The following is a 27,557-nucleotide window of genomic DNA, read 5'->3' as shown; positions in this document are numbered from 1 at the left end:
GTTGGGAGCTAAACGAGGCGGGTCAGTCTCCTTCAAACGCTCAAACAATGCCACCGGCCTCGTTGTCTTGATCGATCTAGACCGGTTCCATCCTTCTCTCTCCTATCGAAAAGAATAAAGAAAAAGCAAATAATAATAATAATAATAATAATAATATCCCTTGCCCTTTTTCTTTTCTTTTTTTCCGTTTTCAACACGTATATATGCTCGCCACTCACCACTTCCTGTAATGGCGGAGGCTTTCCGCCTTTCTGTGTTATCCATTATTCTATACTTTTAAGCCCCCTCTCTCTTTCTCCGGTCGCCTCTTTGTCTGCCTCAAGCTTCATTTATGTATTCTCTTCAAGTTTTATGATGTATATAGCTATTGCCTATAACTCTTAAAACTAGAGAGAGAAAATAAAGGAGAACTCGAATTCCTAGGAGTTTCATGTAACTTCACATGGTAGTTATTAATAACATTTCATCGTGAGAATCTGGGAGTCTTTAGCCGAGCATCACCTTCAGGTGTGCTTCTTCTCTTTTCTTTTTTTCTTCTTTTTGAAAGAAAAGGTCCACTGCATGGATGTTTCCTGTGGTTTCCCTTGAAAAAGGTTTGCAGAGTTCGTTTCTCGTTAGAGCTTTTTGAAGTACGAAGAAGGGGCGCACCTTGTTGAGGATACTCCCGAATCCTCTCCTAATGCTTAGCAATTCTTTCCTTGTTTATAATAGTTGACCCATGCTGTAATATTCTTGTATGGTTTATTTCCTTCTTTTATAATTTATTTCCTTCTGTAATATTGTTTCCTCTCTCATGTAAAGCCATACGTGGTTTGTAACCTTCTTACGAACATATCTCCACCTCTCTATGTGTGGTGGTTTCACAAACCTTCTCACACCTTTTTCTGATTTTTGGGTTTTGATTTTCTTTTGAATTGGAAAGAGGTATGTTTCCAGTTTCCAGTTTCTGCATAATCTTGCTTTCCTTTGGTTATAACTTATATCTCCTCGTATCATTTTTTTGTTTCACTTCAGTTCCTACAACGAACTAGCAGCTTAGCTGATAGTCGGATCTAGTGTTTGGTCGCTTTTTCTTGATATTTTACGTTACTTTTGTCTTTCAATTTTTAATTTTTTTCAGGTTTTGAGCTGTTCTGTTCCGCTGCCATTGACTTTTCGACTTCTTTTCTCTGTGAAACCTAAAGTACTAGTTGGTTTTTGATTTGCCTTCCATTCATTAGTCCTTTCCTATCCGACTGATCATCCCTGTTTGCTCCGTTTCATCTACATGTTCCTGCGAAATTTCGTCTTCTGTTTTCTTGATTTTCTTTTTTTCCCCATATAATGAATGTGGGGTGGTAGAAGGTGACATGAGATAATGATTTTCATGCTGTTTGTGATTTAATTGCCTAATTGATTCCTTTCCTTATTCTTGCTTTTGTTTTCCAAAAACCCAAAAGGAAACAAGAGTTATTTTGGAAAGAAAATGTTCAGCCTAGTGTCTATTTGTCCATTGCAGCCTCCTCTGTTTCAAATACAATTATCTGAAAAGGGAGTAAAAAACACAAAGTGAATAAATTCTCTTGTGATATCTTTTTGTTTTGGCAGAAGTAAATGGCAAAAGAGTACAGTGGATCCCCAAAAATTCATCAGCCGGAATCCAAGAGGAATCGCCTCACCTGGATCCTCGGGGTTAGTGCTCTCTGCATTTTGTCTTACATTATTGGGGCTTGGCAGAATACTTCTGCCCCCACAAATCTATCCGAGGTCTTCAATTATGGAGGCCGTAGCGATACTGGGTCGGCTTCAGCAGGCAACAGTCTGCCATTGTCATCTTCATCCTCTGCATTGGATTTTCAAAGCCATCATCAAGTTGAAATGAACAACTCCGGGGGAGCCCAGAATTTCCCACCTTGTGATATTTCCTATAGCGAGTACACTCCTTGCCAAGATCCAGTGAGGGGAAGGAAATTCGATCGGGTCATGCTGAAATACAGAGAGCGGCATTGCCCCAAAAAGGAAGAGCTCCTCCGTTGCCTTATACCTGCTCCTCCAAGATATAGGACGCCTTTCAAGTGGCCTCAGAGCCGAGACTACGCCTGGTATGTTAATATTCCCCACAGAGAACTCAGCATTGAGAAGGCTGTTCAGAATTGGATTCAGGTCGAAGGTGACCGTTTCAGATTTCCTGGAGGAGGTACCATGTTCCCCCGTGGAGCTGATGCATATATTGATGACATTAACGACCTCATTCCTCTCGAAAGCGGAAATATCAGGACTGCCATAGACACAGGCTGTGGTGTAAGTACCAGCAATGCTATATACTACACTTTACTATCATCCCATTTTGTAAATGTGGCTCTTTTTATAATTATCTCTTAATTTTTAATGAAAATAATTCAAAAGTTGATGGGAATGCTACCCATCACCCTGGGATAACAGTGAGATGATGGTGTAGTATATAGAATTTTTCAAAAGATACATATAAGTTATATGTGTTTTGTTGTAATTTATGACTTCTCAGTATAGATTAGATGGCAGGAAATTTGCTAATATGCTTTCCCCACGACTTCTCTTTGTTGTGTGTATTAAGGTTGCAAGTTGGGGTGCTTACCTGTTGAGGAGGGACATCCTGGCAATGTCGTTTGCACCAAGGGACACGCACGAAGCACAGGTCCAGTTTGCGTTGGAGCGGGGAGTTCCTGCTATGATTGGCATCATGGCCTCACAGAGGCTTCCTTACCCAGCAAGGGCATTTGATATGGCTCATTGTTCACGCTGCTTGATTCCCTGGCAGAAATATGGTGAGATTTTATAAATCGCAAAAGCTAAAACTCATCACACTTCCTCTTTTATGCATGCAGTGAGTGAGAAAAGACGTGTATTCATCTGAGATGGTTTGATTTCTACAGATGGTATGTATCTAATTGAAGTGGACAGAGTTCTGAGGCCCGGTGGTTACTGGATTCTTTCCGGCCCCCCAATCCGCTGGAAGACATACTGGAGAGGATGGGAAAGAACTGAAGAAGATTTGAAACAAGAGCAAGATGCAATTGAGGATGTAGCCAAGCGCCTGTGCTGGAAGAAAGTGATTGAAAAGAATGATCTTGCAATCTGGCAAAAGCCTCTCAATCACATTGATTGCATTAAAAGCAAGAAGGTTTATAAAACGCCACATATATGCCAGTCGGATGATCCAGACACAGCTTGGTACTCCCACATCATCATCTTTCATGCATCATTCATTGCTTTGGTAATACAAAAACTATTGTGGTTGACTCTATTTAACTTCGCATCTTTTTGTGCTGAAAAGGTACAGAAACATGGAAACTTGCATAACCCCACTGCCAGAGGTAAGCAGCTCTGATGAAGTTGCTGGTGGGGCATTGGAGAAGTGGCCCCTGCGTGCATTTGCCATCCCTCCTAGAATTACTAGTGGATCAATACCAGGCATCACCACAGAGAAATTCCACGAGGACAATGATCTATGGAAAGACAGGGTGTCCCATTACAAGGGGTTCATTCCCCTATCCAAGGGACGGTACAGGAACATCATGGACATGAATGCCTACCTTGGTGGGTTTGCTGCAGCCTTGTCCAAATATCCTGTGTGGGTTATGAATGTGGTTCCTGCCAATTCGAACCAGGACACTCTAGGTGTGATTTATGAACGCGGTTTCATTGGGACGTACCAGGATTGGTGCGAGGCATTCTCAACATATCCAAGAACATACGATCTCATTCATGCAGGCGGTTTGTTCAGCATATACCAGGACAGGTAAAAACTTTGAGATACAATTGCACAATTGCACACAACATGCTTAATGATTTTTGGTCTTGTAATTTTGAACATTGTGGTTGGCTTTGTGTTTGTGTATTGAAGGTGTGACATCACCCACATTCTGCTAGAAATGGATAGGATTTTGAGGCCAGAAGGTGCAGTTATATTTAGGGATACAGTAGAGGTTCTTGTGAAGGTTCAGGGTATTATAGATGGGATGAGATGGAAGAGCCAGTTTGTGGACCACGAAAGTGGGCCCTTCAATCCGGAGAAAATTCTTGTTGCTGTCAAGGGTTACTGGACCGGTGAAGCTGCACAAAAACAAAGCTAGTTGCCCGGAATTATTAGGTATACTTGTGTTTTGCCAAAGCATTGGATTTTATATATTTTTTTGAGTTTTGCTAAAGCGTACTGTTCCTATAAACATGGGAAATGGTCAGTTTTGCTTAGCCATCATGTATTTTGTTAATTGCAGAGATCAGTTATTTCCATTTTATGTTTCCTTTTTATGATAACCATTACTGCCTTACTTAGAAATGCACAGGTCTGTATTTTGTTTACAATGGGTGAAAAGGAAGGTTGTAGCACTAAAAAGGAAAATGCTTGGGGTTATAACATTTGATATTATGTTAACATACACATTGACGTGGTTAAACTGATGTGGTAATTTTTTGTCAAGGGTCTGTGCACCTTTAAGCTTAGTCGGAACTTTATTCTTAGACACGAAAAAAAAAGAGGCCCTCTTCTGGACGGTTACGCCGTTCTCAGTCCCTTAACGGCAATAAATAACAGATAGACACATGAGCAATCCACTTTTAAATACTATGAACCACGTTATAGGGGATAGCAAAGTCCAATACATTAGAAAAATAGAGAACAAATTCACTTCGGTATTATCCCTTGCGCTCCGTCGCACGTTCCCAGTCCGTCGCAGCCCGTCCAGCGCCCCATCACCCCTCCCTCAATCCCTTCCTCCCTCTCTCTCTCTCTCTCTCTCTCTCTCTCTCACTCAGGAACCCACTCCCTCCCTCCCATCCATCGAGCCCACCCGTTCAATGTTTATCTAGATCTTACAAAAATCGCACTGTATTTTATAAATACAAAAATCATAGATCTATCCAAAAATTTTCACACTAAAATTTGAAATAAATTTGGGGAAGATTTTTTAAACTGGTAATCGCAGCTCCACCCAAAAACTTTTTGGTAGACTACTGTAAATTTACATTAGAAAGAATATGGAGGAACAACCAGTTTTCCACCTTTGCTCCTGGGATAGAACTGATTTCGTTTATCAAGCTTTGTACACCTGAAAGTAAAAATGTAAGAAAGTTTATTGTTAGTCCATTGTACATGCATCTTTCCGATATTTGGTTTGAATTTTACTGCAATTAAAATTGGAAAAAAAAAAAAAAAACCTCAATGATCATGGGTAGAAACTCAGAAGCAGCTTTGAAGATAACTTCTTGATTTTCCAGAATCATCAAAGGAGTGAAGATGACTCACTTTGTTGCATTTTTCGTGTTTGGATGGAGTGGATGGGGCTTGAGCTCGAGGGAGAGAGTAGTTCCCGAGAGAGGGGGGGGGCCTGAGAGAGATGGAAAATGAAAAATTTCTCTACAATGCAGCCACAAGGTTGAAAAATAGAGTGTTTATGTGGCACATTCTCATTGGATGCCATTTTTGAGAGGATAAAGGATACGACTGCGGGAAGATTTTCTCACTGATGCAGTGTTGTGTGATACGGAGACATTAATCAAGCAAACTCAAAAATCTCTCCCTCTCTCTCTCTCATTCTTCTTGCCAAATGGAAGAAGTGCACGTCAACTAACCACTGTCCGAAGGAAACAACTACCCCCACCAATTTCTATGGCTGTACGTTATATTTCAGCCTGACACGGCAATGAAGTAAATAAACAGATACTGCATCTGCACGTAATTACTGTCAGAGGGTAGGTAACGAGTATATTTTAGATGGTTTTATTTTTCACACACTTTTTCAAAGTATTTCACGATCCACTCCCATGTAAATGAACCATCCCATCGTTAAAAGCATTGGCTTTGGTTTATCTATATGTAAATGCAAACATATATTAACATAACTAAATCATTAAATTGATTATATTAAATTATATATATGTAAATATTTTTATAGTTATGAACAGTATTAATATATTTTTATAAATGTACTATTCACTCTACAAATATTATTTTTGTTAATTTTTTTCTCTCCTCTCTCTCTCTCTCTCTCTCTCTCTCTCTCTAATATGTGTATTTTAAAGTTTATTCATGTATTGATGATTATATACATACACCTATAAATTTATACATATATATTAACTAATAATATAAATATATCATTTTTATAATTAAATATATAATATGTAACCTAATTACATATGCATATATATTGAATATGCTTCATAGTTATATTTTATAATTTTTACAATAATTAATCGATAAGATTTAATCATTTCATATATTAGTATATGAATCCATATATAAAATAGATATATGCTATTATATTATGTGTATGTATCATTAATATATGTAGGCATATAATAAATTGTTATTATAGAAAAATATTAAATAGCTAGATATTCATTATTTATAAATTTTTAAAATCTTATAATTCAATAGAGGTTCTACTTGGTAATTGTACAAATTTAATATTAGATTTTTTATTTATCTAATTTATTAACTATTACATCTCTATTAAAAAAAAAAAAAAGAAACTCAAACCGAGCTCGGCTTGACTCTAGCTCTCTTTTTGGACAAGCTCAAATTGAGAGTTTAGCATACTGAGTCGAGCTAATCTCAACTTAAACTCAAACAAAGGTTAAATAAAAATCTCGTGCTTAAGTTTAAATTTTTTGAGTTGATCCGAGTTTGTCAAGTCAAAGACTGTGTTGGCTTGACTTGATTATAGCCTTACTTGTGAACTTGGACGAGGTGGATCATGCAAAAGGATGGGTTTTGCGCAATTGTACAATAGAAATGCTTTAAACCCCGTTTGGTTCACAAATGAAATGCGATGAAAATTAATAGTTGAATAAAATAATATTATAACATAATTTTTTAATATAATTTTTGTTTTAATATTTAAAAAAATTGAAATATTTAGTATATTTTGTGTAAAAGTTTAGAAAAACTGTAATGATTATATGAACATCTCATCTCCCAAACCAAATCAAGCCTTATTTATTAAAAAAATTTATAAAAATAAATTCATAACTTGATATAGTTTGATATAATATGTTAAATTATAAAAATATTTTTATTATAAATTACAAATATATAACATATCATAATAAATTATTTATAATATTTTGGATGTGAAAAAGCTCCAATCCTGACTGATTCCGCCCTACCTAAGGGCAGCTACAAGAGCTGTGCTCTACAGACTACAACAAAGGATGTAATCATGTAACACAATAATCCATTGCATTGGACGCCTGAAGGAGTGCTCCATGGTGTTCATCAGTGTCAACGACGAAGGGACACTCCATCTTCCTTTCTCCATAGACTACACGTACGACACCTTCTATGGTGAGACAAAAGTAATGGGAAAGGGAAAAAAAAAGACGTCCAAGTAATACTAGATAAATTCTTTTTATTAAAAATGATTTTTTTATTTAAATCTCATATTTATCTATTTTATTTAAAAAGAATGTATAAGTTTTATACATTTTAAGACTGTCTATATTATTTCTTTAAAAAAAAAAAAATACGAGGCTAAAAGCAATGAGGGTTTAATCCAATAGATTCGAATAATCAAAAGAGTCAAAGACACTACCGTGTTAAAGAGATTTAGTTACCACTGTATCCAATTAAATAGAATTTTCGTGTGAATATATAGACAACATTTAAGTATACAACAAATATTATAGAATTTATTTTATATTTATATTTCTCTACTACTCTATATTCTGTAAAAGTTCTCAGGGCACTCTGGTTGGAAGAGCGAAATTCAAACTCGATTTTTAGTTAATATGACGTAAATTTGTCTTTATTTGTTTCATTTACGTTTAATATCCACGCTAGATTATTCATATATTTTTTATATAATAATAAAATCATATTAATTTATTTTTTAAAATTTTAAAATTATCATAAAATTGTTAATTAATAATAATATTATAGTTCTCAACAAATTGCTGCAATTAAATCATGGTAAGAAATAAGGAAAAAACTTATTTATATGATCATCATTTAACTATCAATTAAGATCAATATTTAGCTATTAATTAAGACCATTGAGCTATCAATTAAGGCCTATCTTTAGCTATCAATTAAGACTTAAGCTATATTTATTCCTTTGTACTCCTATATATATGGATATCATTTACTTGCATATGATCAAGTTTTACATTGAATAACAACTCTTTTTCTTGCAATATTCTCTCTTTTGCAATATCATTTCTCTTTTAGTTTCATAACACGTTATCAGCACGAGGTTCTGTTGATTCTGAAGTTAATGGTCTTCTCCTTCAAGTAAGTTTTTTAATATATTATTTGCAATTCCTAATATGAGTATTAAATATTATATTCCTTATTATTACCTGATAAAATTTTACGTTTATTCACATAGTTTACATTTCAGTTTTATCTGTGGTCAATTTTTATTTACATAGTTTATATACAAGTTCTATTTATTTTTTTATACTTGTTTTGAATTATTGATGATAAGATTCATCTTGGAATAGAAATAGAGCATCATTGAAAGATTATCCTAAACCAATAATTTTATTGAGTATCTCATAATAAAATATCTATTGATTCTGTGAGATAGTTTAAAGGAGTGATACGTGTATCAAAAGCTCATTATGATTAATGCACTTGAAGTTGTATAACTGAAATTGTGTAGAAAAAAGCCACTAAAGAATATCTGTTTAAAATGAGTGTCTCGAATGTGCTCCTGAAGTAGCAATATCGAGTACGAAAGTTTACAAGATATTCTAAAGTTATATCTTGTCGTTTAGTGGCTGAGTAAAATAATGAGTTTTTATTAATAAATCATAAATCATGTCTTACTAGTTTCACATCATTCTCTTAAGTGAATGGTATTGGATTTATATCATTCCCAGAAGCAAATTGTGCATTTTTTCAAAAATACTAAGAGCTTGAACGTGGTAATGAATACCTTTATAATACTTTTATGATTTCAGACCATAAGATCGTATTGAAAAAACTATCAACTTTCTCTTCGAGATGATATTATACAACTATTGAATCAAATATTATGATGCATTAAAAGTGATATAATTAAAAATATTTGTATATTTTTTATAATTATCTTAATCATCTGAAATCAATTACAATAAGTCGAATAATTTTCATATGGACGTTTATAAAATAACCAGAAGATTCTTTTACTATTAAGTCTTACCACCATGAACGGAAAGAAAAATTTGTTAGAAGTAAATAAAATGAAATAATTCGACGTTATCTTGATTATCATAGGTAAACTAGAAATTCAGATGATAATTAATTTATGGATGTAATAAGATAAAAATGTCTCATATTCTAACTGCTAAAATTCCAGCGAGAATTGAAGTCCTCGTAGGACAATTAAGAAATTTAGCAGTCTAATGAACATAAGACATGTCTAAAAGAGTGGGAGACCTATTAATACAAAAGATAAAACATCTCAAAAGAGAAAAGTACAAAGAAAATAAATTGGTGCTCCTGAAAATACCATACCCACAAAACAAGTAATAAGATCTATCCAAACTTTCTGTACAAAATTATCTCATAATAAAACTCCTGAAGAGTATAATCTTCCTGAACAGTACCTCCTGAAAATATTTTTCATGAAATGTCTTCCTTTGAATAGGGACAGGTACCTGAAAATAACGATATCTCGATACATTTCATAAGTATTGAAGAAATTCTGGATATAAATAAAACTGTTGTCGACAACGTATTTTTATATAAGATGACACTTGACATTATCAGAAATAATGAAGAAAGTGAGTCAAGAACCGTCGAAGAATACCGACGTAAAAATATTGGCCAAAATATAAAGAAACAACTCCTATAGAATTGATATAACTAGTAAAATGTGATACATATAGACTTGTAGTCCAAACACCTAAGATGTGATACTTGTTGAATATAAATGGGTATTTGTATAAAGGAAAAATAAAATTGAGCATACAGAACATCTAATAGAAGACAGAAACACAATATGAATATTTGTGAAATATTATTTTATTATCTTGAAACAAAATTACATAAATTTGAGGCTATTTGTCTCATTTTTTAAACAATCTTACTCTTCAAAAATTTGCATGACATCCATTTCTAAAGGAGTAGGCAATCGAAAAGAAGAGACAAGTAAGGATTTTAAATTCCTATTCTCTTGTTTTATTGCTCATATCTTCATATTAGATTCCAGAAGAAATCGCTAAAAGATAGAAAATTTCTCGTTGAGTTTGTCAACCTCACAAATTTTAGACTGTAGCCGCTGAGAAAATGCGATAATGGTTTATGAGTATCAGGTACCGAGACTCACAAGCTCATAAATAGCATCATCATCTGACTTATTAGTCAGATCATTATTGTATTGTATTATAGCACATACGGTAAAAGCAGAAACAACTGGTGAATGGGGTGTAGAATACCTCATATATTGGTCACAAGAAGATTGCTGGGTCATTGTAGAGTAAGAATGCAGAAAGAGATTGCAGATTAAGAATGCAGATTAATTACAGAAAAGTGAAGAAAATGAGAAACGAATGAAGATGAGCTGAATATTTATTTTATAGAGAAAATTATGAAAGCAGGACAAAATTATATATATTGATAGAGAATACGCTAAACATAGATATCCTACAGTTATTTATTAGGCCGTGAAATTAAAAAAAGCTTACCCATACTCTATTTGAAGTTAGACTTTTTCAGATATCCACAGCGATATTAAATGCAGCTTGTCCTTATTCTCTAAGTATTTAGACTTCTTCAAATATCCGTTGTTGTTGATCCTGAAGATCACGGACGTACTGTTTTAGCGCCTTATTCTCCTCCTTCATTTTCTTGTTCTTACGGCTCTTCGCATAAAGCTTCTAACGCAATTAAGATATTTGATTATTGAGTTGGTTGACCTAATTCAATTTAACTAATAATCTCCGAGACATGGTCATAACAGAGGCAGAATATTGAGCACTAAGAAATCTTGATTTTGAAACGACATCAGAATAACTCATTCTAGAAAAATGAATCTCAGCTCCTATCATAAGAGTAACATTTTTAGGTGAGTAAAATGAAGGACAAAGCATCTCTATTGCTTCACAACGTTTCTCGTGAAGCATATATCTACAAGGGATAAGAGATGTAGCATCATAGCCCTGCGGCGCTTAACAACTCCAGAAAAGCTATAAAATTTTGCAGTGCTTGTCTGATCTAAAAGGGTGGCCACCGTTTTTGTTGAATATGAAGTTTAGCGGCTTAATTTTGATGACTTCTCCATTAACTATGTTATTTACAAGAACTACAAAAGAGTACAACTCCAGAAGCGTAGTGAATTTAATGTTAAAACGATCTTGAATCAATATGGTGAATTTGTTTACCAAAACATTATCAATTGCATCATTTAAAAAGTTGTTACACAATATTGAGATGCATCAACGTAAAGACCTTTCACTATAAAGTCTTGAACCACTTTTATATGAACAAAACTCATCCCCTAAGTACTCTAATGGTTGCTCGATTATTTGATGAGCAAAAAGATTCATTTCGTTCTTGTGAAGACAATGAATAAATTCTTGATCTTGAAGTACCTTATCTCAGTGCAATTGAAGCCCTTATATATCTTGTAAATTGCACTCGATCTAATATTGCATTTTCAGTTAATTTACTTACAAGATATAATTTTGCACAAATTCGAAGATATTGAAATGGTATTAAACATGTCATTCGTTATATACGAGGTACGATTGATATGTGATTATTTTATCAACATGGATCAAGTTCACAATTAGTTGGATATGAGGATGCATGTTATCTTTCAGATCCACACAGAAAGATCATTGCAATTCATGAGAAGAAGTGTGAAATTAAGATCAAGTAGATACAGTCAAGTAATAATCTGGTAGTCACTAAAGTATTACTAACATTTAAGAAGATTGTGCAGAACATTGGAATACGGAGACTTAAAGATCCATTATCATGCACTTTTCAGGGAGAATAATATTTTGAAGACTTATGCTGATTGTACTCTTTTTCCTTCGCTAAAGTTTTATCCTACTAGGTTTTCCTTTATAAGGTTTTAATGAGACAATTTTAAAGTACTTGACGATATACATGACTGTTATACTTTTTTTCCTTTGCCATTAGTTTTTCATACTGAATTTTTTCTTGGCAAGATTTTAACGAGATATATTCTTTATGTATGATCATCCAAAGGGAGAGTGTTATAAACTTATTTGTATGACCATCATTTAGCCATCAATTAAGACTAATATTTAACATTTAATTAAAATTATTGAGTCATCAATTAAGACCTATCTTTAGCTATCAATTAAAACTTAAACTATATATACTCCTTTATACTCCTATATGTATGGATATTATTCATTTATATATGATAAAATTTTATATTAAATAACAACTCTTTCTTTTATAATATTATTTTTCTTTTAATTTCGTAACAGGAAGCAAATATACTTTTTATTTTTTATTCCTCTTTGCAATGGTACAATAATTATTAATTTGACCAGAATACTGACTTACTGTAACTAAAGGTCATGCCTTTTTCCATTTGCATTTGAATGAGAGTGCTGTAATTAGATCCGAACGAGTTGGTTGTTGCTAATGTTTAATTGCCCATTACCTCAAGAAGAGATCGATGTTCAAACCTAATTTTCGATTTTATTTAGGTATGATAGTGAGAGTTAGGCAGAGGGAGGTAGCCTGTAAACGAACCGTAGGTGCAAAGCAGAATTACATAAATAGGAATTAACTCCATCAAGGCTAAGGGGGTGGTGTTTGGTAATGAATTCTGATTCTCCTCTGCATTCCTATGGTTTGAGGTTGTTGAGGTGATGTTACCGAGAAGAAAACGAAAGCACGACTCGAGAAAGGAAGTGCTTGGGTGATAAGAAAACGAAGAGAAAATAATTGGGTCGGGGTGGGAAAAGAGAAAGGGATGGCGGATTCGAAGGCTGCGTTGGAGGAGTCTGCGAAGAATGTGGAGGAAGAAGTAAGGAGAGTGGTGGAGCAGGCGAAGGAGCTGCAGGATTCGGTTGCATCTTCCATCTCCAAGGCCTCCTCCGATGAGCTGTCTCTCCGTCACCGCGCACTTTCCCTCGACTCCTCCATCCGCCGCCTCCAGTCTTTGCTCCGTTCTCTGCTCTCCTATCACCTTCTCGATCCTAAATTAGTTAACAAGGCAATTCTGTCAATCTCCCTTACGCCTCTGCGTGTCTCGTTGTTCAATTGGAAAGGATTCGACTTGGATTGGAGTCCAATTTCACGATTTTTGTTCTTTAATCTTTGATCAGGATGAAATTTTATTCTTTTATTTCCTTTTATGATCAGCTCCAAGAAGAATTAGAGAGAGCAAGATGTATTATGGTTGACGGAGATGCCGCTACATATCTTCGTGGCAAAAATCAGGGTGCTTTTCCCATTTTATTCTCCTTTTCTCCAATTTTAGATATTGGTAGTCCCATGAATTCTAATAAAGCCTGTTAATTTCTATCACGAATTGATGATTTATTGTGTTGATATGATACGGGGGCAGGCGGGTTTCTGAGGATGTTTCTGGGTCCAATTAATGTGCGTGCCTCGCGGAAAGACGTCCAGCTGAAGGTTAAAGAGGAGTACAACAGCTACAGAGTATTGTTTCTATTTATCTCTCGATTCTCTTACCAAAGACTAAGCTTCTTTTCCTTCCAAATGCATCTCCTGTGCTTTTTTATTTTCAGATTATCTTTGCATAATAAACTCTCTTCCTTCCTAATATGATTTAGATATCAAACAAGATATAAAACTTGATTTTCTTTTCATCCATTAAAACTTGATTGATATATTCTAGCAGAATCAGAGTCCACCTTCAATACAGGTAAAGCTTCTGCTTCTGCTTGGAGTAATGTTAAGCTTTTTCTATCATCTTCCTTCTGCATTTTCCATATAGGTCGAACTAAAACAAATGGAAACTGAACTGTGGTGTGCTTCTTGAAGAATTTCGCTCACATAATTATCTCTTTCTATCTCTTTGGACCAGGATAGAACCGCCCTCCTTTTTCTTCTTTTTCCATCGATACTGCTTATCCTAAGATCTTGGATTTGGGATGGATGCTTGCCAGCATTTCCTGTTCAGCTGTATCAGGTATCTCCTACTTAACATTTCCCCACTTCTGATTTTGAAGATTCGTCTGTGATGTAATATGGAACATACACTTTGTCAGGCTTGGCTTTTGTTCCTCTACACTGGTTTGGCATTGCGAGAAAACATTTTGAGAGAGAATGGAAGTGATATTCACCCATGGTAAGCATTTGCATATAATTCTCCCAGCATTGAAACTTTCTTTAAATTGGGCATGCTTTTTGTCATATCCATTGGCTGTTGTAACATGTTTATTGTTCTTCTATGTTCTTGAGTAGAACAATGAATTGACCATCTAACTATATGTGAAAGTGAATGCTTCTAAATTCCAAGATGCACTGAATTTGAGTGTGATGTAATATTGACTATATGTGATGAATTTTTTGTGATGATTGCATCTTATGAGAGCAAGCCCAAGTGAAAAAAATAAGACAGACATGTCAAGCATAATGTGGTAGTTTCCCATCGCAGAGATTTAGGTTCTGCTTGGCCACTGAGATTTCTTAGATGAGATTTTGAGTTTTAAGATTAAATATTAAAATAGTATATTTTAATATTATTATTATTTTGGGATTTGAAAAAGTAAGAAAAAAGTTAAATTGTTTATTATATTTTGTATGGAGATTTGAGAAAGTTGTAATGATGAGATGAGAATTTTGTATTTGAGATGAAAATTTTTTGTGGCCAAACAGTACTTATAGTTTATGAATTTGACATGTAATCTGCTTTAGCCATCTTTTATGTTGAGATGTAGTTTATTAAATTGATTGGGCGCACCTCCCATGTTGGAGACACATGATTAAATGTTAGCTGTTGGATGCCATCTTGTGATGATGTTGGGAGAATTGAATCAAAGTGGTTAAATGGTGAAGTTTTGGAATTAACTTCACTTTGTTTTGTGTATTTTCACCGTTTAAGATGGATGAAGCTTTGTGTGAGGCTACCAGGTTTACCTTTGCATAATTGTTTCTGAGATTGCTTGGTAACCGCACTTGTTTTATGGTTTTGTGTTGGTTACTCAACAGAGTTTTACTTTTGAGATTGTTAAATACGCAGGCTGAAGTTTCCTCTTGCTGTGATCTTTTTAAGTTGATGTCTTGCTGATTTCCCCCTGACTAGTATTTTTCTTAGTGTTGCAAATACAAGGAGCTTTTACAGTTCATTTTGTGTATCTTCATAAATAGCTTTGTCCTGCCTCAAAATATCGAATGCATATAGTTCTAGTTTATCAGCCACTTTTTGTTTTGGCTGGGTTGGTACAGCCCATAGAATATTTACAAACATACTGTTGGTTTCTACAGGTGGATATACCATCACTACTGTGCTATGATAATGGCCCTTGTTAGTCTTACATGGGAGGTTAAAGGACAGCCAAATTGTGCACAAAAGCAGGTTATTTTTGTTTGCTTATGTGCAAACTACAACATTTGTTCTGATTATAATTGTCAATTAAATTTTGCGCAGAGAGGGGTTCAACTTTTCTTACAATGGGCTATGATGCAAGGAGTTGCGATGCTTTTACAAAATAGATATCAGCGCCAGAGACTCTATACCCGGATTGCATTGGGAAAGGTGCCATTACAAATTTATCTCTGCATCTAACAAATTCTCCAGTCTTAGTCATTCTACGTTTTACCTTTATCATTGCGCCCCCCCCCCCCCCCCCCCCCCCCCCCCCTCTCTCTCTGTGGGGCCTTCCTTTCTTTGGCCAGTCATTACCAGGCAGCTCTTCCTTCTATAGGGGTGGGGGGGCATCTTCCATGTTATTTTCATTGCAGATCTCCTTTGTTAGGGTGATGTAGGCATGGCAGGAATGCCTTTCTAACATATTTGTGAGCATATGGTTCACATGTGTATTTTAATTTTGTTTTCAGGCTAAGAGGATGGATGTTGTCTGGGGAGAAACGGCCGGTGTGGATGGCCAACTGTGGCTGTTGTGTCCCATACTTTTTATTTTACAGGTGATTTGCTCAAAATGTTGGTTAGTACTAGCTAGTTGAAAATTTTCTGAAGAACATTACTGGTATTAATCATTTAAGATGAGTATAACCTATTGCACCCACTTATTTGTATGTTCTGCTCGAAAATATGTCAGGAAAATATGGTTTTCTGCTTTATTGTATCATCGTAAAGCAAGTTTCATCTTTGTTATGTAAAATGTTTTAAGTAAACATACGAACCTGAGTTTAGTCATAGTCTTTTTGTTTGATTTCATTTTAAGTTGTGTTAATGTATTTTAAGTAGGGTTTTGAGGCGTACGTGGGACTGCTGTTGCTCCAGACTGCATATCTCGGGGTCGTTTCTGAGTGGCAGGTAATTTCTGTCGAGGATCTTCCTCTGTTTTTTCAGCTTAACCAAATGAAATAAAAATGAACAGGAGAAAACTGCATTAGTACATATGCCGAAACAATATTTAGTGATAGAAAGTTGTTGCAGGTATTTTTTTGTGGGATCCTTTTCGTCATAATGGCTATTGTGAACTTTGCAAATACAGTACAGACACTCCTAGCCAAGTCGAGGTTTAAGGCAAAGATGAAAAGAAGTAAGAGCAAGCAGGATCTGCAATAGCTTATCCCTAACTATCAGATATGGTCTTCCTAAAGCCTTTTACTAAATTCCACTTTTGGGATTTTTTTCTCTCGGTCTCAACATGTTTTCTTGAAGCCAAGGCAGCAGAAGTTTCTTCATAAATTTTCATTTTTGACTTCCCCCACTCACCTTTCCAAAGGGGGTCTGAGAATGAATGTATTTAACTTTGACACAAGCGTTAACTGTAATGCAAGTCCTAATAATTTTGTGTAGTACTTAGCCCATATTATCTGCTCGACTGCACCTGTGTAATTATATTTTCTTCTCTTTTGCATAAACATGGAGTCAAGGTAAAGAGCCTTCATGTGAAATGAGATTGTACTTCGTTCCTCCCATGGTGGTGTTGGCATTTTTTTATGAATCGTGTAGAAGTTACAGGTGAACAAACCTTTAGTGAGTGCCTTCGTGATATGAGACAATGGTTTGCAGATACTCAAGAAGAGGTCGGAACATTTGTTTGGATAGTTGAGATGAGAAGAGATAGTTTGAGACGAAAGTTGAATAAAATATTGTTAGAATATTATTTTTTAATATTAGTATTGTTTGGAATTTGAAAAAGTTGAATTGTTTATTGTATTTTGTGAGATTTAAAAAAGTTATATTGATGAGATGAGATGGGTTGAGAATGTTTCTCAATCCAAATGCTTTTATGTGAGAATTTTTTGTTCTTTCATTTCAATGTTTTGACGGTGAGATGGGATAATCTTAAATAAAAGTTAAAAGTTAGATAAAATATTATTAGAATATTATTTTTTAATATTATTATTATTTTAAGATTTAAAAAAATTGAATTGTTTATTATATTTTGTATAAGAATTTAGAAAAATTGTAGTGATGAGATGAGATAAAATGGATTGAGCGTTTTTTAATCCAAAAGGTCTTAAGCTGTCTGTTACCGTTTTGAGATGTGAACCTAGTGTTGGCTATTGGTTCTCCAGACAGGGAACATCTTGTGTAATTGTCCATACTTCTGTTTATGTTTTTTTTTTTTTTTTTTGATAATTACTTCTATCTATGTTTTGAATGCTGGCTTGCGTCAATAAAGAGGGATTTATTTGGAAAAAATTGACTGTGTAAAACAGAATTAATTCAAATTCTCTCAAGTCTTTATCCGAATAGAGAGAGATAGATATATTAGGGTTAAAATATTTATAACTATTAGGTTAAATTTTTCTGTAGCATTAAGATCTGGTTTGGTTATACATATGAGATAAAATTTAAATAAAATATTATTATAATATAACTTTTTGATATTATTATTTTAAGATTTAAAAAAGTTGAATTATTTATTATATTTTACGTGTGAATTTGAAAAAAAATTTAATAATTAAATGAGATGAGATAAGATTAAATGAGATATTTTGTATAACTAAATAAGCCTTTAAATGTTTTTTTAAACACATTTTATGCATTTGTTTTTTCTTTCGTTCTCAACCTTAGAGTTTTGGTACGAATTTTAGAGGATCCAAGTGGAAAACATGGAGTTGCCTACACAGCCCTCTCTTTTTAGCAGGTAAAACTTACAAATTACAAATCTCCATGGCTTGGAACGTTGGGTCAACGTCTAAGAAATGGGCTAGCATCATTTTCTCATTTATCAATATAGGCCAGACCTTCTTTTCCCCTTTCATTGACTGTTTGCGTCATTTGTTGGGCTTGTGGAACAGTGCAAAAATTGTGTTTCAGATCATTGTTATTTGACTCTCTCTGAATTATGTGTTACTATGGATTAAAGTCAAGCCTGCAATAAATATGATTAAAGTCATTAGAGAAATACTCCAGAATGGCAAATAAGCAGCCGTTCGTTGTTTTGAAAGGAAGGGAGATGAAAATACGTACGTCTGTGAAGGCATGAAATTCATGAATATAACGTGGATTTTGGCTTCTAAATTAAAGCGTCGACAAGGCTAAACATGAGCTAGGTGAAGGAGAAAATAATGGTACGTTTGAAATTATAAAGTGTATGTTTGAGAATGTTGAATGGGATACGCTGATATGAGATGACATGTTCAAACATTCCTATCTCATGATCAAGACTGCATGCATGGCCCTCCATTCTTTAAACCTTCTTAAACGGTTAAGCCAACACAATAGAATATTTAATTAATAAAATAAAGTATAAAATCAAAGTTCATGACCTATCCTCACTCGAAATGCTCGGCCCAAAACTTCCCTTTATGAAAACATATATATATATATATATATAGAGAGAGAGAGAGAGAGAGAGAGAGAGAGAGAGAGAGAGAGAGAGTTAAGAAAAAAAGTACTACTCATGTATAGGGCCATCTCGTATTGAAAATTTGAAATGCTGCAGATAACTCCAACGCCATCTTCTCTTTCTCCCATGTGCTGCAGCCTGCGCCCTATCAATAAACAAATATTGTTGATCTTTTATGCATGCAATGTTACAGCAGCGGCGCCTAACGCGTCATTCATATAACCAAGAATGTCCCATAAATATATATATATATATATATATACACACACAGATGCATGTATTACATTATTGCAAAGAATGAGCAGATCATTGAGTTCTGAAAAGTCGGTTAAAGATCAAAGAAAAGCAGTAATAATTAAAAGGAGCCCGGTCATGAAGTTGTACTGAAGGGATCGAATTCGGCGGGCCAAAGCTGCAGGCACTGTAAAAACTACGTAAATACATAAATTAATAAACAAGAACATGGTAGGGCATACTTATCTGCTCGAAATGAGTTGGATCATAATTATTATATATTATGCAACTGAAAAAGGTTGTATTTGCAAAGATCATCATCGATAAGAAACCAAACCCAGTACGTACGAGCTTGCTGTAGGTTGGCAATGGTGAGTTATTTTCGTTTTGTACTGATGTAAGAAAGTATGGTGGGGTTTAGATAGTGAGATGGGGTGAAATAGTTTTAGATGAAAATTAAATAAAATATTGTAAAATTTTTTTTAATATTATTATTATTTTAAGATTTAAAAAATTTAAACTGTTTATTATATTTTGTATGAAAATTTATAAAAGTTATAACGATGAGATATGTTAAAGATGATTTATCATCCAAACTCAGCCTTAATGGAGGGTTCGGCCTAACTGCGGCTGGCTGGCTTTAGTATTCTCAGGATCAAATTAAGATCGCATCCCACCCGATACGGATGATCTATATATATAGATCTTCATAGATTATGTTTTTGATTTTTGATCTTATAATTAATTGAAAGATTTAATATTAATTTCTTTGTTAATTTTGCAGTAATTATGAACGCTAAGCGCTGCTTGCAGTACTCATGTACATGAAAACTGAAACAATATTGAAGTTGGAAGTACTTAAACCTCAACCATTAGCTTTGAGGTTCAGATCGGCAAACTATGTACGTAACGTCATCGTACCGTCATGGCCTTCATCGTGTGTTCTGAATTAATGAAACAACTCCATTAATTAATTACTTTTAATACTCGTGTGGTAAATTTTTTCGAGAATTAATAACATACATGGGGGCGAGAAATAGTCATGATGTTTTTGCTTGCAAAATGGCTACTTATTATCTTATGAAGTGGTATTAAATGATTGAAAATTATTTGTTATACTTCATTTGTAAACCTATTATCTAATGTCACAATATGAGATAATGAGAAGATGGTGAGAAATGAAATGATGAATAGATTTTTTCTTCGATGAAAATCTAACACACTAGCTAGCTAGGGTCTATTTCTTTCCCGAATTAAAATATATACACAATGTATATCATATAATTATGGAGGATCCAACTTCTATTTTAAATAGATTGGATATTCTGCTATTATTACCTAAGCCTATGAAGGTTTGTGTGGTGAGATGGATTCAGCCCGGCCTCATTAGGGTTGGGTAAAACTTAATACGGATTGTAGTAGTTTTGGTAATTCTGGGCCATCTAGAGCCAGGGGTGTTATTCATGATGATTGTGGTAGGTTGCTTGTGGCTTACTCTGTGTCCTTGAGTCCGGGATCCAACAATTTTCAAGAAATGATGAGTTTATTGGAATGAGTTCGAAGGTGTTATAATCTTGGTTTCTTTCGGGTTGAGATTAAGATTAACTCTCAACTTCTAGTTAATTAGATTATGAGGGGGAATGTAATATCTGGTATTTGAAAGATTTCTGAGATGATTTACATAATTACTTTCATGGCATGGAGTATACTGTGAATAATGTTTTTCATGAAGGTAATATTGTGGTTAATTTTCTTGCTAAGCGGGGTGTTGAGGGCCCAAACTCGGAGTGGGCTGAAGAACATATGTTGCCTAGTAATTTAAGAGGCCTTCTTCGTATGGACAAGTTGGGTCTTCCTTACTTGCGACTTTCCTAAGGCCATGCCGGGTAAGTTGTTCTTTTGGTATTAATAATTCTGATATACTTTTTTGCACATGCTTTTTCTTGCGGGTATTCTTTTTTGTGTTGGGTTCCTTTCTTGTACTTTCTATGGCATTGTATTAGGATGTTTCATGATGTTTTGTTTTTTAGTTTTTTGATGCCTGGGTTTGGATTTCTTATTCATTTATAACCCCAAGTATCTAGTTGTAATTACGATTTTTCTCCACCACAAGTGAGTCTTATTAATAAAATTGAGGTACCATCCTTCCAAAAAATAAATTATAGAGGATCCAATTGGATTACAATTTATTTATCTACATTTTTCAGCTATTAATTTCGATTGTGAAATGATAAAAAGGGTCAACTGTTTCCAAGTTACATGGTATTTGTTTATTGGAGCTAGCTAATGGTTTAAACCCATTTGTTTCCAAGCTGGATGGGTTTTTTTTTTTATATATATATTTATAAGTCAGTGTGTATAAAAACTTAGTCTTATTATTTAAGTGGTACGTGCGAATGTATTGTATGATAATGTACTTTATAATCTATACTAAACATTGATGGGAGTAGCTTTAGCTATCCAGGAATCTTGAGAGATGCGGGGCACATAATATTTGCTTTTGTCCGATATTATAATATAAGTTCAAACAATATTGCTCAGATCTGAGCATCGAAATTGAAATTGATTCTAAATTTGTAGTTAATTGGTGGGAAGAGGGTGGGTTAGTCCCTTGGAAGAGTAAGATGTACCGGAATGAGGCTCGCTCAATGGTGGTAAGGATCTATAATTCTTTTAGGGAAATGGGAAATGAATCATATCATAGACAGATTAGCCAAATTGGGTTTTAGTGGTCAAGAGGTGATCTTTGGGAATAATAATAGCCTTCCGAAAGACATTCTGAGAGCTATTCGACTAGATCAAGCTGGTTTACACGTAATTCAACATAAATAAAAAGTATTATGCAGGTTATTTAGATTTAGTTGAATTATTAAGGAATGTATTCTGTTTTGCTTTTGATTTATATGCTTATTTTAGTATATTGTGTAGTGTTTAAATTATTCTATATTTTATTTTGATGCTTGCGTTTGAATTTTATGATTATATATAACACTAAGCTGTCAATAAAATTTGGATACGATACTCATTCTAAAAAAAATGTATACACCGACTTAAAATTAAAATAACTCCAACAAATATTTCGGGAGAGGGAATTGGAAAGTACGTTATGGCAAATTGAATAACAAGGATAGCCAGTTCCTCTTCGTCCAAATTAAGCAAACAAGGAAGAAAGAAAACCGAGCTTAACAATAAAATAAAATAACCTGAAACATCTGCGCCTGATCATTTCAAAACATCAACATCTCATTGTCTTGCTGATCGCCATACTCGAGTGACCTTATTGACGAAGAAGAAGATGATCGTGACAGTACTGCATGCTGTTGCGGTGCAAGCTAATTATTTTTCCCGTTTGCCTTTGAAACGGTTTATTCTCCAACAAATCAACAAATTGGAAAAACCTTGCACAACCGATCAATGACATCGATCCAAGGTTTCCCCCGTTAACAAAGCTACTGACAAAAGGAAGAAGTTAGAATATTTAAAATTATCAAGCTTTCAACTTGCTCCGACATGATTAGGTTTCTTCTTGATTTGATCTTCTGAACCAATAGCTAGAAATATATGGTACAGTAGCCATGGATGCCAATTAGGCTATCGAACCACGGCCAAAAAGGAGGGTGCCCCATTTCCTCCTCCATTAGGGGGCCCTGCGGCATTCTTTCTCTGAAATTCAATCTTATAACCCATCTTCATATCCTCTTCCAATTCTTCGTGCTCTTCTTCATCCAGCTCGTCTTCTTCTTCCTCTTGATCAATATTGTCGGTATCATCTTCCTCGGTTTTGTCAAAGTCATCTACAATTAATTGTTGCTGACCTTGATGTTCCTGCTGTTCCATTATTAGCTCCTTCACAATGTCTTCTGGCTTCAAATTGCAAATGACAATCAGCATTTTTCCATGACATAAAGTGGTAAGTGATCAGAAAAGATCCATATGGCAATGCAATAATGTACTTTATATATGGGGATTGAGTTTACCTTTTTGGGTGGCCCTCCAATCCCTTCTCCAAAGATTCCTTCTGGCAATCCCATGTTGCTTGTCTGGGACCGTACATCTGTACTAGCTCCATTTTTGTTTTCTGAATCCGTACTACTGGCAAGGCTATGTGGTGGTCGTGGTTGTCGTGGTGGAATAGTTTCCGGAGAATCGCTTGGATCCAGTTCGATGTTCTCTTGCTGCTGCTGCTGTGGCGGCCTGTTCTGATAAAGGAAACTCGTGTTGTTGCCGCTGCCACCAGTACTGCTAGAGCCGCCCTGAATCTTCTTCCGATAAAGCGCATCGAGTTCGTGAAAATAAGGACAGGTTTTGGCATCTTCGGGGCGTTCTTTGTTGCTTTCTTTTACCTTCTTGTAATACTTATTGATGTTCTCCCATTTTTCTTTGCATCTTTTGGCACTTCTCTTGAAACCCATCCGCTGCATTCCTGCCGATATTTCATCCCAAAGTGGTCCCTTGGGCCCTGCTTCTTGATACCTTGATTCGAGCCCACTCCTCAACTTTATAAGTGCAAGAACCTCCGCCTTCGGCCATCTCGAGGAAGATGGTTCAAAGCTCCCTCCTCCACCACTAATGTCCTGCGGGGGTACCTGCTGTTCTGGGATAGCCATTACCACTTGTGTATGTCGATGAGAATGTCGGAGAACTTGTTGCTGTTGTGGCTTTTGTTGTGAGGGAGGTGGTTGCGGTGGTGGTGCCGGCATTGGTGAGGGGACAAAGGCAGGTGGTGGGGCAGCAGGAGTATTGCTTAGAGGTGTAGGTAGTTGGATGGAGTGGCCTGTTATCTTCTGTAGAAAACCAACTAAGGCAGCATCTCTGGAAGCAGAGATGGCCCGGTTCTGAACCATTAGCTCGTGCTCGCGGGCCAGCCTCGCCATCTCTTGCCTATTCCAAGCTTCTTCTCTTATCATCCTGTCTTGCTCTCTCTTCTCCATTACCTCTAAAAATCTTTGTTGCATGGCTTCTTGCTTGTGCATGACCTGTTTCATTAGATTCTCGAAGAACGCCATCATTCTACGGGTGTCGCTGCTGCCGCCGGCCTTTGATGATCCCCGACGTTTACGTTTACGTTTGCGGCTGCTACCTAAGTTCAATGGCTCCGCTTCTAGGCTCTCCTCTTCGTCATCATCCTCCTCATGGGATCCCAATGAAGAGGACAGGCTATTTGATGAGAAGCCGAAGCCTATCGGCGGGGCTGCTGCTCCGAAAGATCCAGAAACGGGAGCCGGTGCAACTGCTGCCGAACTGGGATTGGTAGGAAATATTCCGAAGCCCGGAGGGACTTGGGGATTAACTCTGATGGATGTGATTGGCATAGGGTTGCTGAAGATACCGCCGATGCCAATACCAGTGGAAACCGGAGCAGCCATAGGGTGGATGGTGGTCATGAAGGTAGTTGTCGCCGGCGGCACTACGAGAGAAACCAAACCGCTATTGCCGGCGACGTTGCTACTGGAAAATGAGCCATGGAGAGCCTCAAGCTCGCTGAAAAACTTGTAGCTTTTCCCATCTTGACGGCCAGCCCGGGTTTCCTTTGTTCGCTTGTAATACTTGTCGACGTTCTCGAATTTTTCCTTGCATTTCTTGGCACTCCTTTTGTATCCCATCTCCCCCAGCTTCCTGCCACCAACCCAGATTTTACTTGCGTATAAAATACTCAGCTCATGTATACAAAATCTTATATCTGATCTTCTGCTACCAGAAGAAAATAAAAAAAGCAAACTCGAAGTACTGACTTCTCTCCTTTCGATGCATATGGTCTAACCGGTTATCAAAAGGCAACAAAAAAAAGTACTCCATATATTATGATCCAAGAGAGATCAGGAAGGAAAAAAAAAATTACAGCTACTGATCATGTACCGTCTCATTTTCGATCCGTTGTTCTTTTTTAATCTGAAAGTGAAGAATTCTTCTTGGGGCTTTCAATTACCGATTGAATACAATAAACTAAGTGATTTTTTTTTCTTTTCCTCTTCACCTGTGCCCAAGGCGATTGGCTGCAATACATGCAGCGGATCTGAGACGTTCTTAAACAGAAGAGAGAGTAGGAAATAGAGGGAGAGAGAAACAAAGATGGCTTGGCAGCTCGTGAATCATGAGCGAAAGAGATAAAGAAGCCCAGTGCACTTTTGTGTGTGGAGAATGAGATTGCGAGTGTGAGAGGGGATCTATCTTGCGCAGAAATTACCACCGCCAGTAAAGAAGAAGCTTTGGCTCGATAACAATGCGTTTTGATAAAGAAAAGGACTTTTCTGGTTTTGCTTGAAAGATATTTTTGTGCGCTTTTATCTGGAAATGGATGGGAAAGGATGGATATATTGGGGTTGAATAATCTTTACATATATATGTATATGTATGTATATGATGATTACCTAGATACATCTTCCCATAGGGGGGCCTTGAGTGATGCATCACGGAAGGCTGCGTCCATCTCCGACCTAATCTTGAGAAGTGCTAAAGTCTCTTGACGAGGCCACCGATTTCCGCCTCCAACACTTCCTGCCTCTCCGGCACCGGCAGCGAGTGCATCCTCATCTACACCACCACCACCACCCTGTAAAGCCATCAGCTCATCCAAATTCACAGCCGCAGAGGCAGGAGGCCGGCAACTGATGGGCGAGGCAGCCTCCACCTGCAGCTGGGCTTGGTCGCTGTCCATGTCCATCGGGTGACCGCCGGTAGTTGTCGCAGCAGATGTTGCATCTAGGGCAGGAGTAGTACCCATCTCGGATGACCCTCCGTATTGAGATTTAGACCCCCCTCCGCCATCTCCTCCTTGTTGCATATCTAGTTTAATTCCCAAAGCTGGATCGATGCCTTGGTTTCCAATTCTACCAAATTCTTCCCTTAAAAAATCTGGCTGTAATAAATGATCCGGTGCTGGATCTTCTTCCTTCCACTTGATTTATCCCACCTTTTCCTTCCTCCCGCGTTCAGTGAGTCGTCATGTGAGTGAGGGAAGTGGCTTCTGCGAGAAAGAGAGAGACGAAAGAAGCAAGCGTAGAGACAAGTTTTGGTTGCGGGATGTTAAGAAGTGGAGGAAAAAAAAAAGAGGGAGGACAGTAGCCAACTGGAAAGATAAAAAAAGAAGCCAGAAAGTGAATTTATATGAGTTAGTGCTGCCCTCCCTTCAAGATTTGATCTTTTATTCCCTTTGTTTTATTTACTCTAATTTTGAAACCAGAACCAAAACAAAAAGATTGTGAGCTAGAGAGAAGAGAGAAGAGAGAGATAGGCTGTGGTCTATGGAGAGAGGTCAATGTAGAAAGAGAGAGAAGAGAGACAGAAATGAATGGAGATGACTATTATGAGGAGTAAGATGATTAAGAGAGAGAGAGAGAGAGAGAGAGAGAGAGAGAGAGAGAGAGAGAGAGAGAGAGATGATAAAACAAAAGAAATGCTGTGTTGTCTGCAGCTCTTACTTGAAGCTAAATAATTATTTTCAAAATTATTTACCAACAATTTAGTATTGCTTCCAAATCACTAAGAAATACAGAACAGAGACATTAGGAAAAAAAAGGGGAGAAATGGCAAACAATCCTTCAGAGACAGACACACGCACACTCACCACAAGTACTCCATCATCATCTTTCAGAATAAATATCCACTCCCAACCATCTTTTGCTAATTTGCTTCCCATTCCAATCATTTTCTCTATCAGATTGCCCAAAAACCCCATTTTTGTCCACCCGGCGTGTCTTGATTGGAGACTGTTTCAACTTTATCAGGACTTGACAGCAACCCATGATATGTATGTATATATCAGATTCCTTTTCTTTTCTTCTTTTAGTGTTCAAACTCCACAGTTTTTTCTCCTCCTTTTTAATTTTCCATTTTTTTAAAAAAAAATTGGGTTCTGCTTTGATTCGTGGTATCGATTTGTTATTTTCTGAGCTGTGGAACAAACTCCAAGATAGAAGAAGTCTGAGGAGAAAGAATCAGAATATCTACGCTCCAACTTAACCTTGGTTAAAATCTAACCCCAGAGATGGGAACCAACCAAACGATAAGATCTACATGCAACAGCTACTGTTCTTTTGATAATTAATGCTCTGCACTGGAATTGAAAACTGATGAAAATGACGGGGAAAAGAAAGAAAGGAAATTTTAAAAAAAAAAAAAGACTTGGAAAAGGAAGAGACTCCTAAGGCCACATGCGCGTCCCTGCTACAATGGCTGCTGCAGACAGAGTTATAGCTTGTTTGCCGCTCGCTCCTTCGAAGCCTTGAAGCTTTGAAAAAGGTTTAAAGGGATTAGACCTGCGCGATCGGTGGTGGTGTCAGAACATATGACTTTAGTTTTAACGAAACTAGAGGTGTCGGACCGACCCCATCTCCTTCTGACACCCTTAACGAAGTTTACACGTGATTGAGATTGTCTTAGGTTCCCTTTTTATCTCTTGCAAAGCAATCAAATTTAAAAAAAAAAAAAAG

At 36.1% G+C, this 27,557-nt stretch overlaps 3 protein-coding genes across 7 annotated transcripts; 2 read left to right on the top strand and 1 right to left on the bottom strand.

Annotated features, from left to right (window-relative positions):
• The first annotated feature begins 245 nt into the window (after positions 1 to 245).
• Positions 246 to 4,251, top strand: LOC122289096 (probable methyltransferase PMT18). Of its 2 annotated transcripts, none has more exons than XM_043096031.1 (6): positions 246 to 507; positions 1,588 to 2,280; positions 2,573 to 2,783; positions 2,892 to 3,189; positions 3,293 to 3,757; positions 3,863 to 4,251. In XM_043096031.1, the coding sequence occupies exons 2-6, from the start codon at positions 1,594 to 1,596 to the stop codon at positions 4,089 to 4,091; spliced, it is 1,890 nt and encodes a 629-aa protein (XP_042951965.1). In that variant the 5' UTR covers positions 246 to 507; positions 1,588 to 1,593; the 3' UTR covers positions 4,092 to 4,251. The 2 variants fall into 2 exon arrangements, with proteins under 2 accessions (XP_042951965.1, XP_042951966.1); XM_043096032.1 differs by lacking the exon at positions 246 to 507 and adding an exon at positions 560 to 734.
• An 8,239-nt stretch (positions 4,252 to 12,490) lies between these two features.
• LOC122290132 (transmembrane protein 120 homolog) lies at positions 12,491 to 17,011 on the top strand. 2 transcript variants are annotated; one of them, XM_043097685.1, is made up of 10 exons: positions 12,491 to 13,148; positions 13,298 to 13,376; positions 13,503 to 13,597; positions 13,986 to 14,090; positions 14,170 to 14,249; positions 15,389 to 15,479; positions 15,552 to 15,659; positions 15,962 to 16,048; positions 16,332 to 16,400; positions 16,582 to 17,011. In XM_043097685.1, the coding sequence occupies exons 1-10, from the start codon at positions 12,906 to 12,908 to the stop codon at positions 16,594 to 16,596; spliced, it is 972 nt and encodes a 323-aa protein (XP_042953619.1). In that variant the 5' UTR covers positions 12,491 to 12,905; the 3' UTR covers positions 16,597 to 17,011. The 2 variants fall into 2 exon arrangements, with proteins under 2 accessions (XP_042953619.1, XP_042953618.1); XM_043097684.1 differs by having other exon boundaries at positions 12,492 to 13,148; positions 16,524 to 17,011.
• Positions 17,012 to 22,156: 5,145 nt separating this feature from the next.
• LOC122289864 (trihelix transcription factor GTL1-like) lies at positions 22,157 to 26,452 on the bottom strand. Of its 3 annotated transcripts, none has more exons than XM_043097217.1 (3): positions 25,497 to 26,449; positions 23,106 to 24,744; positions 22,157 to 22,992 (listed from the first exon to the last, which is right to left on the bottom strand). In XM_043097217.1, the coding sequence occupies exons 1-3, from the start codon at positions 25,907 to 25,909 to the stop codon at positions 22,720 to 22,722; spliced, it is 2,325 nt and encodes a 774-aa protein (XP_042953151.1). In that variant the 5' UTR covers positions 25,910 to 26,449; the 3' UTR covers positions 22,157 to 22,719. The 3 variants fall into 3 exon arrangements, with proteins under 3 accessions (XP_042953151.1, XP_042953153.1, XP_042953152.1); XM_043097219.1 differs by having other exon boundaries at positions 23,106 to 24,740; positions 25,497 to 25,636; XM_043097218.1 differs by having other exon boundaries at positions 22,824 to 22,988; positions 25,497 to 26,452.
• Positions 26,453 to 27,557: the final 1,105 nt, after the last annotated feature.

This window comes from Carya illinoinensis, chromosome 12 (assembly GCF_018687715.1).
Source record: "Carya illinoinensis cultivar Pawnee chromosome 12, C.illinoinensisPawnee_v1, whole genome shotgun sequence".
NCBI classification, from domain to species: Eukaryota; Viridiplantae; Streptophyta; class Magnoliopsida; order Fagales; family Juglandaceae; genus Carya; species Carya illinoinensis.
Note: the sequence above shows the minus strand (reverse complement) of the source record. Positions and strands in the feature narration are given on the sequence as shown.

Excerpts from the sequence above, each read along its gene's own strand:
- LOC122289864 (XM_043097217.1), bottom strand. The coding sequence starts at position 25,909 with ATGCAACAAGGAGGAGATGGCGGAGGGGGGTCTAAATCTCAATACGGA. Across the intron at positions 24,745-25,496 it reads CTATGGGAAGATGTATCTAG|GAAGCTGGGGGAGATGGGAT; the intron begins GTAATCATCATA and ends GGTTGGTGGCAG. Across the intron at positions 22,993-23,105 it reads TTGGAGGGCCACCCAAAAAG|CCAGAAGACATTGTGAAGGA; the intron begins GTAAACTCAATC and ends TGCAATTTGAAG.
- LOC122289096 (XM_043096031.1), top strand. The coding sequence starts at position 1,594 with ATGGCAAAAGAGTACAGTGGATCCCCAAAAATTCATCAGCCGGAATCC. Across the intron at positions 2,281-2,572 it reads CCATAGACACAGGCTGTGGT|GTTGCAAGTTGGGGTGCTTA; the intron begins GTAAGTACCAGC and ends GTGTGTATTAAG. Across the intron at positions 2,784-2,891 it reads GATTCCCTGGCAGAAATATG|ATGGTATGTATCTAATTGAA; the intron begins GTGAGATTTTAT and ends TGATTTCTACAG.
- LOC122290132 (XM_043097684.1), top strand. The coding sequence starts at position 12,906 with ATGGCGGATTCGAAGGCTGCGTTGGAGGAGTCTGCGAAGAATGTGGAG. Across the intron at positions 13,149-13,297 it reads ATCCTAAATTAGTTAACAAG|CTCCAAGAAGAATTAGAGAG; the intron begins GCAATTCTGTCA and ends TTTTATGATCAG. Across the intron at positions 16,401-16,523 it reads GGGTCGTTTCTGAGTGGCAG|GTATTTTTTTGTGGGATCCT; the intron begins GTAATTTCTGTC and ends AAGTTGTTGCAG.